The sequence below is a fragment of the Microcaecilia unicolor genome, chromosome 1 (genome assembly GCF_901765095.1).
Source record: "Microcaecilia unicolor chromosome 1, aMicUni1.1, whole genome shotgun sequence".
Taxonomy (NCBI): Eukaryota; Metazoa; Chordata; class Amphibia; order Gymnophiona; family Siphonopidae; genus Microcaecilia; species Microcaecilia unicolor.
In genome coordinates, this window is record NC_044031.1 from 175,960,000 (window position 1) to 175,974,879 (window position 14,880).

A 14,880-nucleotide genomic window follows, 5' to 3' on the forward strand; every position below is an offset into this window, starting at 1 on the left:
CCTCTTCTCAACCACTGTGATAGCCAAGTCTGTAAATGAGGTTGCCTCTTCCTACAATATTATTCTCTCCTTGGCTCTGAATACCCTCACTCCTTCCATTCCCTGTTCTGTAAGGCATACCCAAAACCCATCCTTGGCTGACCTCTAGAATCCGCTACCTAGATTCCTGTGCCCAATGTGCAGAACGCCTTTGGCTGAATCCCGTGCCCATGCCTGACTTCATACATTTCAAATTCTTGCTGAGCTCCTTCCAAGTCTGCTCTTTCACTGTGTAAATAAGATTAACTACATCCACTTGACAAGAATTACATAGTAACATAGTAGATGACGGCAGAAAAAGACCTGCACGGTCCCTCCAGTCTGCCCAAGAAGATAAATTCATATGTGCTACTTTTTTTATTTGTACTGTCCTCTCAGTGCACAGACCGATAAGTCTGGCCAGCCCTATCCCCCGCCTCCCAAACACCAACCCCGCCTCCCAACCATCAGCTCTGGCACAGACCGTATAAGTCTGCCCAGCACTATCCCTGCCACCAACCACCGCTCTGGCACAGACCGTATAAGTCTGCCCAGCACTATCCCCGCCGCCAACCACCAGCCCCGGCACAGACCGTATAAGTCTGCCCAGCACTAGTCCCGCCTCCCAAAATTAAGAAAATAAGAAGCAACCTGAGCACTGTCAAGACAGATGCAAAGCACTGATAAAGAAGGCTAAAAGAGAGTATGATGAAAAACTTGCCACGAAGATGAAAACTGACAGCAACATTTTTTTCAGGTATATCAGAAGCAGGAAGACTTCAAGGGAATCTGTGGGACCATTGGATCAGGAAGGAGGTAAAAGGAGCGCTCAGGGAGGACAAGGCTATAGTGGAGAGATTGAATGAGTTCTTTGCTTCGGTCTTTACAGAAGACGATGTAAGAGATCTACCTATACCAAAAATAGTTTTCAGGGGTGACGATGAAGAGAAACTGAAAGAAATGTTGGTGAACTTGGAAGATGTAATGAGTCAAATTAATAAGTTAAAGAGTAATAAAAATCACCCAGATTGGATGGTGTACATCCCACGGTATTGAGAGAACTCAAACATGAAATTGCTGATCTGCTCCTAGTGATCTGTAACCTGTCGTAAAAGTTATCCATAGTACCTTAGTACTTGAGGGTGGCCAATGTAATGTGGATTTTTAAAAAGGGTTCCAGGGATAATACGAGTAATTACAGACCAGTAAGCCTGAATTCAGTGCTGGGCAAAATAGAAAAACTATTATAAAGAATAAAATTACAGAACATGTAGATAAACATAGTTTAATGGGACAGAGTCAGCATGGATTCATCCATGAGAGATCTTGCCTCAGCAATTTGCTTCATTTCTTTGAAGGCATGAATAAACATGTCAAAGAATAGTTAAGCTCTGGAACTTGTTGCTGGAGGATGTGGTAACAACGGATAATGTATCTGGTTTAAAAAAAGGTTTGGACAAGTTCCAGGAGGAAAAATCCATAACCTGTTATTGAGATGGACATGGGGAAAGCCACTCCTTGCCCTGGGATTGGTAGCGTGGAATGGTGCTACTAACTGCGTTTCTGCAAGGTTACTGGGCTGGATGGAGCATTGTTCTTACAAAATATGGCTGTTCTTATGTTCTCTTGGGTCAAACCCTTGATGTCTCTTTGCCACACTGAACTCTGTCCTTACAGTGCCTTCACCTGAATCCCCTCCTTCACTTTCTCCCTAGACTATGGCTGAGTACTTTCATGATAAGGTTCACAAGATTAATCTTGATTTCTCAACCAAGTCACCTCCACCTCTCCTTCCCTTAGTTCATTCTGTCAAACAACCTTCAACCCCTGCCTCCTTTTCTGAAATAACTGAAGAGGAAACTGCACATTTTCTTTCCTTCTCCAAACTGACTACCTGTTCCTCTGATCCTATTCCACCCCTCTATTCAGCACTATCTCCACTACTGTCATCCCTTCTATCTGTCATATCCTCAATCTTTCACTTTCCACTACAACTGTTCCTGATGCCTTCAAACATGCCGTAGTTACACCACTCCTCAAAAAACCTTCATTGTACCCTGCCTGTCCATCCAACTATTCCCCTATCTCCCTCCTCCCTTTCCTAGCCAAGATAATTGAACATGCTGTTCACAACCATTGTCTTGACTTTCTTTTATCTCAAGCTATTCTTGACCCACTTCATTCTGGCTTGTGCCCTCTACATTCAACTGAAACAGCCCTTGCTAAAGTTTCCAATGATCTTTTCATGGCCAAATCCAAGGCCTCTATTCTATCTTTATCCTTCTTTACCTATCTGCTGTGTTTGATACTGTGGATCACCACTTACTCCTTGACACGCTGTCCTCAGTTGGATTTCAGGGCTCTGTTCTTTCTTGGTTTCTTCTTCTCTCTCCCATTGCACTTTTAGTGTATGGTCCAGTGGATCCTCCTCCACTACTATCCCACTATCAGTTGGTGTAGCTCAAGGTTCTGTTTTGGGACCTCTTCTTTTCTCCAGCTATACTTCTTCCCTCGGTGCTCTGATCTCTTCCCATGGGCTTCATTGTCACCTTTATGCTGATGACTCCCATATCTACCTCTCCACACCAGAAATTTCAGCAGGAATACAGGACCAAGTCTCAACCTGCCTGTCACTGCTGCCTGGATGTCTCACCACAATTTGAAAGTAAACATGGCCAAGACTGAGCTTCTTATTTTTCCCCCTAAACCTATTTCTCCTCTTCCCCCATTCTCTATCTCTGTGGATAACACTCTCATCCTCCCTGTCTCATCAACTTGTAACCTTGGGGTCATCTTTGACTCCTTTCACTCTTTCTCTGCACATATCCAATAGACTGCTAAAACCTGATTCTTTCTGTATATCACCACCAAAATTTGTTCCTCCTTTCTGAGCACACTACTAAAACCCTTGCTTATACTACTGCAACTTGCTTCTCACTAAGCCAATCTCTCTCCCCTTCAATCTGTTCAAAACTCTGCTGCATGACTTTAAACTACTGCCACTATGCTTATATTAGCCCTCTCTTCAAGTCACTTCATTGGCTCCCTATCCATTCCGCATACAATTCAAACTCCTCTTGTTGACTTACAAGTGCATTCACTCTGCAGCTCCTCAGTACCTCTCCACTATTATCTCTCCCTACACTCCTCCCCAGGAACTCAGTTCATCAGGTAAATCTCTCTTATTTGTACCCTTTTACTCTACTGCGAACTCTAGACTTCGTTCCTTTTATCTTGCTCCACCATACAACTGAAATAGACTTCCTGAATCAGTACATACGCTCCAGCTCTGGCCACCTTCAAATCTAGGCTAAAAGCCAACCTTTTTTGAGGCTGTTTTAACTTCTAACTCCTACTCACTTGTTTAGTACCCATGTCTGTTTATAATTGCCACCTTAACTAATTCCCTTACCACTATTTGTCCTGTTTGTTTGTCTTGATTAGATTGCAAGCCTCTGTCGAGCAGGGACTGTATCTTACATGTTTAGTGTACAGAACTGTGTACATCTAGTAGCACTATAGAAATGATAGGTAGTAGTAGTAGTAGGGCAGCTACTATAATGGTCAGTGGTCTTCATCATAAAGCATATGGGGACAGACTTAAAGATCTCAATATGTATACTTGGAAGAAAGGCAGGAGAGAGGAGATATGATAGAGTCATTTAGGGCTCCTTTTACCAAGCAGCGATAAAAGTGGCAGTGGCATCAATGTGTGGGTTTACCACATGCCAAGGCTCCCTTTTACAATGGCAATTTCCTGGGGGAGCACTTACTGCCTCCCATTTAGGAGGCAGTAAGGGCTCCCACCGTAGCCCAGTAATAACTGGGCAGTGCATGGTGCTGCCTGATTACAGTGGAGCATATTCCTGGAGCTAGAAAATACAAAAATATTTTTTAGTCCCAGGAATGGTGCGTGGTGGGGTCAGATCTACCGCCGTGCTCCCGATCTGAATTGCCCCCAGGAAACCCATAGTAGGCTTGCCACACTTTTGTAAAAGGGTTTCCTTAAATACCTACACAGCATAAATGGACAGGAAGTGAGTTTCTTTCAATTGAAAGAAGCTCTGGAACGAGGGGGCATAGGATGAAGATGAAAGGGTAAAAGTGGTGAATTTGAGGAACAGCCACCTGATAGAAGTGGTAGAGAAGAAAACAGTATCTGAATTCAAGACAGCTTGGGACAAGTACATAGGATCTCTAAGAGAGTGATAGGGAGAGTAGATGGCATGGATGGGTACACTGGATAGGCCATTGGTCTCTGCCTACAGTTTTCTATGTCTTCCCGCAGTAACTTTAATGTGCATTACAGTAATATATCAATGTTATTGCCCCTTAATGTGCATTAAGGGACAAGTAATGTATGTTACGGCTGTATCACACTTTAATAACCACCTCTCTATATGATTTTTTTAATGTCTGTTATATTAGCATTTCAGCAATGTTAATTTATATTGTAAATTGCCATATCTCCAATTACAAGATATAAAATGAATTTAAATAAATACAAATACATTAAAAAAGAACTTTGGTTACACAGGCTCTTTCCCACATTTGATCTCAAGAAAAAGATCTTTGAGATCTTACAAACTTATGAAATTTTCTGATTTGGTCAAATGCAAAATGTTTGTGCAAGTAAAATGATAAGAATGCAGAAGAATTTAGCCATATTTTACCTAAACGTTTAATTCATGGCAATGCCTAAATCGTTACAAAAATCTTTTTCCACAGAGTATGAAAAAGCATATATAACTTTATCAAAATTTCTTGCACATTTCAAGTGTCCCTGTTTTCTTTTCAGTCATACTAATACAAAAATTAATAGTTTTATGTCGGTCATAATTTAAACTTGCTAGAGAGCAGAGTTCAGAATTTCAGGTCTTTCTTAAAGTTTTAAAGTTAGTTTATATCAGTGGCATAGCTAAAGGGGGACCTTGGGGACCCAGGAACCCCATTCCAGCCTCAGTCCTCCCCCAACCCTGATGGCCAGTCATGTGCCTGTGTTTTAGGCACTACTTGATGCCCTCTTGCTCCCTTCACCGCTCCTCACACTGCTGTCTCGCTCCTTGCACTGTTGTCCTTCACTGCTCCTGCACCGCTGTTCTTCAATTTTCTGGGCCACCAGCAGCATCAATGAGGTAAACACAATGCCTTCGGCGGCCTGGAAGCTTTCCCTCTGCTACAATTTCCTGTCCTGCCTAGGCGGGACAATGCTACAGAAGAAGAGCTTCTGGGGCTGGCAAAGACAGTGTGTTTACCTCACTGATGCTGCCAGTGGCCCAGAAAATTGAAGAAGGGCAGCAGTGCAGGGAACCGGAACCAGAACAGGAGACATCAAAAAGCTGAAGCCAATTAAGGTTGCTCTCCCTTTCCCACTCCTCCGCGCAGCTGTCGGTCATCCTCATGCACCCAAAACAAAGCAAGCAAACCTATGAGCTGCTCTATCCATGTTGTTGTCCTTTATTGTTGGTAACATTTTTATTTGATCTCGCTTATAGTTTCAAACGTGCCGGCTTTGCAGCATGCGGATGCACATAGGGGAAGTATTGAGTACTTACTTCTAAATTGTAAATCATTGTGTTATTTAGAGGGGCTATTTATAGGGACCACTTGTATTTATGAAGATGTTTTCACCTAGTAAAGGGCTATCAAAACAGATATCATGTTATGAGAATCAGGTGATTATTAGACTTACTATTTATGCATACAATTAAAAAACAAACAAACAAACATTAATTAGGTTGAGACCTGGGATCCTGTGCCTACATCATAAGAAAAAGATGGCATGTGGGAACTTGCTCCTTTGTTTTGTGGATTGAATATTATATATTTTGTGGATTGTATATTATAAAAATGCACATTCCTTTTTATTACTACTGTTTCACAGAGAGGTTTTGAATAATGAGGGAAGGCTTCCTTCATGCAGAAGTTCTGTCCAGAGTCAATCTGAATGTGGCAACATTATCCAGTTCAGCACACTGTTAGCCACAAATTTCATACAAAATTAATTATGTTCATTGGAAAATAAATCTATTAGCTCAGGCTGCTTGCTATGTGAATATTCCATTACTGTTTCATTATACTATCAAGTATTACATATTAAGAGCATTTGCTTTAAACTTTGTTTTAATTAGTTTATCCAGTCCTTACATAGATGTGGTTTTGCTTTTTAAACTCAAAGGTGAATCCTAAGGGTATAAACTGTGTTGTTTCTGACTTTACTTGTTTGGATGCATTGGGTCCTACTGATCTGTACATCTGCTGTCTAGAATTTTGGAAGATGGAAATGAGAAAATAAAAATTAAGCTTTGGATGTACTCTGTAGAAGTTGTAGTTTACTTTGCAATGTGTGTATAGATGCCTGTTCTGGTGTGTGCATGTTATACATATGGCTATGATTCCTGAATATGCGGCATCATTAAAGGGACAGACTTTCAATTGCCCCAGTTGGATATATATGCTAATTCCAATTTGTTAATATTCTACATAGGACCCAAGTTTGCTTGGGATAATGTGAGATACAAGTGTAAAAAAAAAATAAAATCCTTATCCTCCACCTTTCAAGACACTGTCTTTCCAGCTGGTTGGTGATGGCATAAGGAAAGCAAGTTTGGTCCAGTGAAGACTAACTCAAAATAACCTGTTCCTTAGCTGGGCTCTAGTATTACCATATTGAAAATGTGACTATACCATGCCTCTGTGGTTATGTTCCACTAATAAGTTGGCTAGGTTCACTGGGGCTCATTTTCAAAGCACTTAAAGTTCCACAGGTTACTATGGTCCTTGTTAAGTAAAGTGCGTTAGCATTTTTAATGCGCCTACAATTAGTGAGTGTGCTAACCGTGTAGGCACCTATAGGGATATTGTAGACACGTACACAGTTAACGAGCGTACATAGTTAACGTGTGTTAAAAATGCTAACGTGCCTATAACACAGCTTAGTAAACAGGGCCCTTAGTAACTTTGTTAGTCTAAGTGCTTTGAAAATACAGCTCACTGTTGTCCCACAAGTTTTTTTTTTTTACTTTTCTTGGGTATCCAGATAATTTATTCATAGGTTTTATTTTGGGGTAGAAAGTGAGCTTGTATCTTGCTCCCTACAGTAAATAATTCCTTTTATTTTTATTTCTCCTGAGCTGTACTGCTTACAGAGAACGTGATTTCTCACTGTTTCCTTTTCTAATTTTGGTCCTTTATTCTGTAACTGGTGAATATTGGTCTGTGTTCTGTGAGTGACCAAAGTGAGAGATTTTGTGCATGGATCCATAGGAATCTGCTTTGTCTGGCTTTTCCAAAAGGATGCATATTGCGGTTCTTTATAGTCGCTGCTGCCTTTTTAAAGGTACAGTTACTGATATTTGGGTGTTCAGAATTGGTGCTGTTAAGCTTGCTATATAGTCTCTGAGAAGCTTCTTTACAGGATTTAGTGTTACTTCACAAACTAATTTAGCAGACAATCCTTTATTTGTCTGCTCCTTCATAAGGAGAAGGGAGAGGAAGAAACACTTGTCAGGAACTCCGGGACTTGAACTTGTTCATGTCAGCTTCAGAAAGGAGAGAAAGCAGTAGAACCAGAGGAAAGGGACAAGAAGACTTATTTTATTAATACAGCTTAATAAGGTATATTTCTTATAAAGTTGATGGATATGTGCCACTGCAGTAATTATTTTCTAGTATACTGTGATGTGTGTTGAGAGGTTGACCAGATTCAAATCTACTATAATGGTAAATGCAACTTCATTTAAAAATGTCAGTGCTTCCAAAGTTTCCGTAAGTGTGCATGTGGCATATGCTGATGCAGGACAGACTGTTTACTTAGAAATCCATTATCAAGTGCACTCTAAGGCTCTAAGGCATTATTTAGGAGTATACCAAGAACTACTCGTGTCTATATGTCTAGTGACCCCCCCCCCCCCCAATGTTAACTCTGCTCCCCACCCCCCCAAAACAATATCAGGTCTGGCTACGCCCCTGGTGTATATAATTTCCAAATTCATCTCCAAAAGTATGAAACGTTTGGTCAAATAGCACTGAAATGCATTTTTGAAAGATAGCAATCTGTCAGTAGATGGAGCTCTCTGCAAATAGTTTTCATACTAGTTTCCATTTACAAATTACAAATTTACGAAATACAGTTCAAACATACTCTCCAAAATGTAGCACTTCCTTTAAATATCTTTCACGAACAGTATATTAAAAATCTCTTATATTTACATTATATGCCTGTACTAAATCTAATTTGAATATTCTGTCTTATTATTAGATGAATTACTATTTTGGATTATAGTTTCCCCAAGGTTTGGTATACTTACATGCATCTCTTATATACAACAACATGGCTACAAAAATATAGTCAACTAAATCCAGCATGGTGCTATCAGCAATAATGCATCCCAAATAACAAGGAGGTCCTGTAGAAGGAATTCTCGCCCAAACAGAAGTCTGATCCATCGCCTAAAATAGAAAAGAAAATATTACTAAATATCTTAACACTACTAATATATACACAGTAACTAGCTCAATGCAGATCAAATTTATTTAGATACAATATAGATCAAGTGTCTCACAAATAATTTATTTAAATTTAGTGTATATAATTTATTGTTTTAGAAGACTACACATTTATTAATGTGACAAATGCAAAGCAGTAGAGTGATGCACTTGGGATGTAGAAATCCAAAGGAACTGTGTTTACTAGGGAGCAAAAGGCTGATATATACGGATGGAGAGAGTGACCTTAGACTGACAGTGTTTGAGGATCTGAAGGCGGCAAAAGTGGTGGCCATAGCCAGAAGGATGCTAGGTTGCGTAGGGAGAATCATTACCAGCAAAAGAAAGGAGGTGTTAATGCCCCTGTTTAAATCATTGGTGTTCAGTTTTAGAGGCAGTATCCCACTAAGGGGCCCTTTTATTAAGCCGTGGTAAAAAGTGGCCTGCGCTAGTTTTGGCATGTGCTGGGCCACTTTTTACTATGGGGGAAGAAAGCCTTTTTTTAAAATAGGGCAGTAAATGGCCATGCGCTAATATTAAAATTCGCGTGTGGCTATTTAGTGCCCGAGCCCCTACCACCACCTATTTAGAAGGTGGTAAGGGCTCACACACTAACCCCATGGTAATTGGGCAGCACATGGCAATGTGGCCAAATGGCTGATTACCACTGGGAATGCCCCCCGCGGTAGAAAATTATTTTCTACCGTGGGAAACTGCATGTGCCAACTTCAGAACTACTGCAGTGCTCCTGTGCTACCCTGGAAGTAGGGCTGATTTGATGCGCTCTACTGCGCTTTTTTAAAAGGGCTCCCAAGGAAATAAAAAGACTTGACACAGTTCATAGGAAGGAGACAAAGAGGTGTATTTTCAAAGCACTTAGACTTACAAAGTTCTATAGGTTACCATGTAACTTTGTAAGTCTAAGTGCTTTGAAAATGAGCTCCAAAATTGGTTTGAGGTTTGTGCCAAAAGGCATACGAGAAGAGACTTGAAGACTGGAATATGTATACCCGGAGGAAAAGAGGGATAGGGGAGATATGATACAGATTTTAAATTGTTAAAACACATTAAAAGGTATTAATATGCAAATAAATCTTTTTCAGAGATGGGGAAGCGGTAAAACTAGAGGACATGAACTGAGGTTGAAGGTGGTAGACATCAAAGTAACATCAGGAAATACTTTTTCACAGAAAGGGTGATGGATGCCTGGATTGCCCTCCAGGAGGGGTTGTACAGATAAAAACAGTGACTGAATTCAGAAATGAATGGGATAAAAACCAAGGATCCCTATATATAGGGAGAGGATCAAATCAAATCAAAACAAAATTTAAAAAGCCTCATGGTTGGAGAGGGCTTCGGCAATAACTAGAATAACTGAAAATTAAGGCGTGTGTCATGCAGACTTCTATGGTCTGTGTCCCAAAAGTGGCAAAGACAGATTGGGGATCAAGTATATATATATATTAAAAAAAAATATATAACCCACACAATCTACCATTTCACATTCACAATAATATCAATATAATAACTGAAACGAACACACTGACAGTACAAAATAAATGGGAAAATTATGTTCTTACCTTGGTAATTTTCTTTCCTTTAGTCACAGCAGATGAATCCATTAACTGATGGTTATGTCTGCTACCAGCAGGTGGAGATAGAGAACACTGAAAAACCATAGTGCTCTATGGACGGCTAGCTTCATCTGCCTTCAGTATTCGAAACTTCCAAAGCAGAGTGTATCCTCAAAGTAGAATAACATGAACTTTCCTCACAGCGAACGAATGCCCCAGAACAGGAGCAATAATCACACAAAGGAGGGACGATCTCAGCCTCCTGTAACAGAACAGAAATGCTGAAGACTGTTTTGCAACCTCTCCCAATGAGGGAACATGTCTGTAGGAAACAACTGAACAAATAAACAGACAGGGAAGGATCATGGATTCATCTGCTGTGACTAAAGGAAAAAAAATTATCAAGGTAAGAACCTAATTTTCCCTTCCTTGTCATCAGCAGCAGATGAATCCATTAACTGATGGGATGTACAAAAGCACTCCCTAGTTAGGGCAGGAATCTGTCACTCCCCAAGCAAGCACTTGCACTCCAAACTGCGCATCCCACTTCGCTGCAACACCCAGCCTGTAATGCCGGACAAAGGAGAGCTTAGAAGCCCAAGTAGCCGCACTACAGATCTCCTGAAGAGAGAGTGCTCCTGTTTTGGCCCACGAAGAGGAAATCGCTCTCGTGGAATGCGCTTTAAATGCGTCAGGCGGATACAGTCCTGACAGCAGATACGCAGAAAAAATGACTTCCCTTGAGCCAACGGGCTATAGTGGCCTTAGACGCTGGAGACCCTCTTCGAGGACCTGACAACAAGACAAAAAGGTGATCAGAGGTCCTGAAGTCATTTGACATTTGTAGATACTGCAATAGAGCCCTGTGAACATCCAAGAGATGTAACTGCCCAAACAATTCCGGAAACTCCTCCTTAGTAAAGGAGGGCAGATAAATGGCTGGTTTAGGTGAAATGCTGAAACCACCTTAGGCAGGAAGGAAGGCACTGTACGTACCGTTACTCCGGACCTCTGAGAATTGCAGAAAGGGAGCTCGGCAGGACAGAGCCTGGAGTTCAGACACACGTCTCGCCGAAGTTATGGCCACCAAAAAGACTGTCTTTAGAGTCACAGCCTTCTCTGACGCTCGCCTCGGTGGCTCGAAGGGCGAACACTGGAGCGACTTCAACACCAGCCCCAGGTTCCAAGCCGGACACGGCAGCTGCACTGGAGGGCGAAGCCGGAGCCACCCTCTTAGAAATCGGCCAACGTCCAGATGTGCAACCAGGGAAAGGCCAGAGACCTTCCCTCGAAAGCATGCCAATGCTGCCACTTGTACTCGCAGGGAATTGTAGGCCAAGCCTTTTTGTAGACCATCCTGCAAAAACTTCAGTATTGGCGAGACTGTAGCCCTCGTGGGTGTGATCGCCTTGAAACGCACCACACCTAAAACTGGCGCCATATCCGAGCATAAGCAATGGAAGTTGACCGCTTGCGGGCCTGCAAGAGAGTGGAGATGACTGTTAGAATAGCCTTTGTCCCTCAATTGCGCCCTCTCAAGAGCCATGTCGTAAGACGAAAGCGGCAGGGATCCTCCATGGTCACCGGCCCCTGCATCAACAGGTTCGGTACCAGAGGTAAAGGAAGATGGGCCTCCACCAGCATCCGCTGGAGGTCCGCGTACCACGGCCGCCTGGGCCAATCCGGGGCAATGAGAATCACCACTCCTTGATGTAGCCGAATTCGCAGGAGGACTCGCCCTATCAAGGGCCAAGGAGGGAACACATACAGGAGGCCCGGAGGCCAGGGTTGAGCCAAGGCATCCAACCGAGCGAGGATCTCTCCATCTGCTGAAAAAGCACGGAACTTTGGCATTTGCGCTTGATGCCATTAGATCCGTTACGGGCGTTCCCCAATTGGCACAGATCTGAAGAAACACTTCGTCTTCCAGTTCCCACGCCGCTGGGTCGATTTGATGCCTGCTTAGAAAATCGGCTTGCACGTTGCTCTGACCTGCTATGTGAGCTGCTGACAGATGCTGCAGATGTAGCTCGGCCCAGTGGCAAATCTGAGCGGCCTCCGCGGCCAGTGCTCTGCACTGAGTGCCGCCCTGTCAATTTATGTAGGCCACAGCTGTCGTGTTGTCCGACAGAACTCTAACAGCCAGCCCCTCCAGAGACTTGTGAAAGGCCAGAAAAGCCTGGAATATCACTCTCAGTTCCAAGCGATTGATGACCACCCCGATTCCGCGGGTGTCCACAGGCTCTGGGCATAGCTTCCCTTGCAATGTGCTCCCCAGCCGACCAGGCTGGCATCGGTTATCATCAGGCACCAAGAGGGAAGCGCCAGCGGCATTCCTCGCCGCAGCATGCTGTCGGAGAGCCACCACTCCATACTGAGCCGGGCCGCAGGGAGCCACGTGAGTCTGTGTTGATAATCCCTGGGACACTGGAGACCATCGTTGAAGCAGGGCAATCAGCAGAGGTCTCAAGTGCACTCTCGCCCATGGCAATACCTCCAAAGTGGCCATCATCAACCCCAGCCACTGGACAAAGTCCCAAGCTCGTAGGCGAGGCATTCTCAGGAGCAGATGGACCTGATTCTGAAGCTTGTACCACCTTCGGTCGGGAAGAAAGACAAACCCTGAGGCCGTGTCGAACCAGACCTTTGGGTATATTGACGACCCAGCCCAGAGATTGCAGTACTGAGACAAATCTGGCTGTGGCCAGACGACTTTCGTCTGCCGAATCCGCTCTGATGAGCCAGTCGTCGAGGTACAGGTGAACCCGGATACCCTGTCGCCTGAGAAAAGCAGCTACTACCACCACAACCTTGTAAAAGGTTCGGGGAGCTGTGGCGAGGCCAAAAGGCAAGGCCCGAAACTGGAAATGTTTTCGCAAAACTGCAAACCGGAGAAACCGTTGGTGCGGGGGCCAAATAGGAATGTGCAAGTAAGCTTCTTTTAGGTCCAGAGACATGAGAAATTCTCCTGGCTGTACCGCCGCAATGACGGAGTGCAGGGTTTCCATGAGAAAATGTCGCACTCTTAGAGACTCGTTGACTGACCTTTTCGAGGCACCACAAAGTAAATGGAGTAGTGACCACAGCCGCGTTCGGCGGGAGGCACAGGGATCACCGCTCCAAGGTGCAACAAGACTTGTAAGGTCTCCTCTACCGCTGCCCGTTTGACGGCAGTACCACATCAGGACTCCACAAACACATCTCTCACCGGGGCGCTGAATTCCAATCGGTAACTTTCTCTGATCAGGTCCAGGGCCCACTGATCGGAGGTAATCTTGGTCCATTCCTCGAGAAAGAGGGAAAGACGTCCTCCTACTGCAGGAATCAAGGAATGGACCGGCGCCCTGTCATTGAGGGGGCTGCCCCTGAACTTCAGGCCTTGAACCGGCCGCTGTGGAACGCTTGTCCGAGCGAAAGGAGTTCCTCTGCTGAAAATGGGCACATTGAGAAACCCCAGCACAGCACCCCAGGCAATACCTGCGAGCTTCATGGAAGCGCGGTCTGGAAGAGGAGGCCCACACAGAACCCTTGGAAGAAGGCCTCGGCCTATCCTCGGGTAAGCGCTGGGGTTTAGGGTCCCCCAGGTCTTTCACAATCTTCTCCAACTCTTCTCCAAATAACAGGTGGCCCCGAAAGGGAAGCTTCACCAGCCTGTGCTTAGAGGCCATGTCAGCCGCCCAATGCCGAAGCCATAGAAGGCGGCAGGCCGCAACCGTCACAGACATCTGTTTAGCTGAAGCTCTTACCAGATCATAGAGGGCGTCAGCTAAAATGGCCGACTCCATCCGCGGTGCAACCTCAGAGAGGGACTCCACACCATCCGCGGGCTGTTCCACTGCCTGTTACAACCAAGAAAGGCAGGCCCGGGCAACATAGGAACTGCATATGGACGCCCTTAAGGCGAGGCTCGAGATTTCAAATGACTGTTTCAACGCGGATTCATGCCGCCTGACCTGTATATCTTTCAGGGCAATCCCTCCCTCTACGGGGAGGGTGGTCCTTTTAGTCACCGCTGTGACCAAGGCGTCCACTTTAGGTATCCCCAAAGGGGCCAAGTGCTCCTCACTTAGAGGGTAAAGTTGACCCATAGCCCTGGCCACTTTCAAAGGCCCTTCGGGTTCAGACTATTGAGCTGAAATAAGCTCTTGGATGGAGTCATGCACAGGAAAGGCTCGAGCAGGCTTCTTAGTACTCGCCATCCTCGGATTACCAGAAGATGCCTCGCCATTGGCAGGATCATCAATTGAGAAGGCCTGCAAGGTGTCCGAAATGAGCGCTGGCAGCTCATCGCGGTGGAAAATCCTCACCGCATTGGGATAATACAGATCCAGTGGCAAACTGGCACTTTCCTCTGGCTCTTCAGACCATGAAGCCCTGCCAGAACCCTCAGAATCTACACCGCCCGACCACGGGGGGGGGGGGGGGGGGAGTGCGCCACTCTCCGACGGGGAATTTACCAGTCAGTGTTTTGCATCCTTCCAATGCTCGAGGGAATCAGCCAGCCCCGGGCCATCAACACCCGGGGGGAAACCAGGTAACATCGCAGAGTCAGACATGTGCGGCAGAGCTTTTTTCAGCATGAAAGCTTTATGCATAGAAGCACAAATTCGGGGAGAAAAACTCACCCTGACCCTCCGTCTCCAAATCAGGAGAAACGGGAACAGGAGCTCCTCTGGTAGTCTCTAACCGAGGCGTCCCCCCTGCACTCAGACTCCTCCGCAACAGCAAGGGTCGAGGTGTGCGGCGCTTCCTAAATGGCGCCCGCTGCCAGCTCCATTGAGCGGGAAGAATCGCTCGCCAT

General features: G+C 44.7%; 1 protein-coding gene across 1 annotated transcript in view; it reads right to left on the minus strand.

Moving 5' to 3' along the window:
• Positions 1-14,880, minus strand: part of TBC1D5 (TBC1 domain family member 5) — a 1,081,936-nt gene that overhangs the window by 249,666 nt on the left and 817,390 nt on the right. The window contains 2 exon segments of the mRNA XM_030202651.1: positions 8,328-8,399; positions 8,402-8,469. Of these exon segments, the coding sequence (XP_030058511.1) occupies positions 8,328-8,399; positions 8,402-8,469 (140 nt within the window).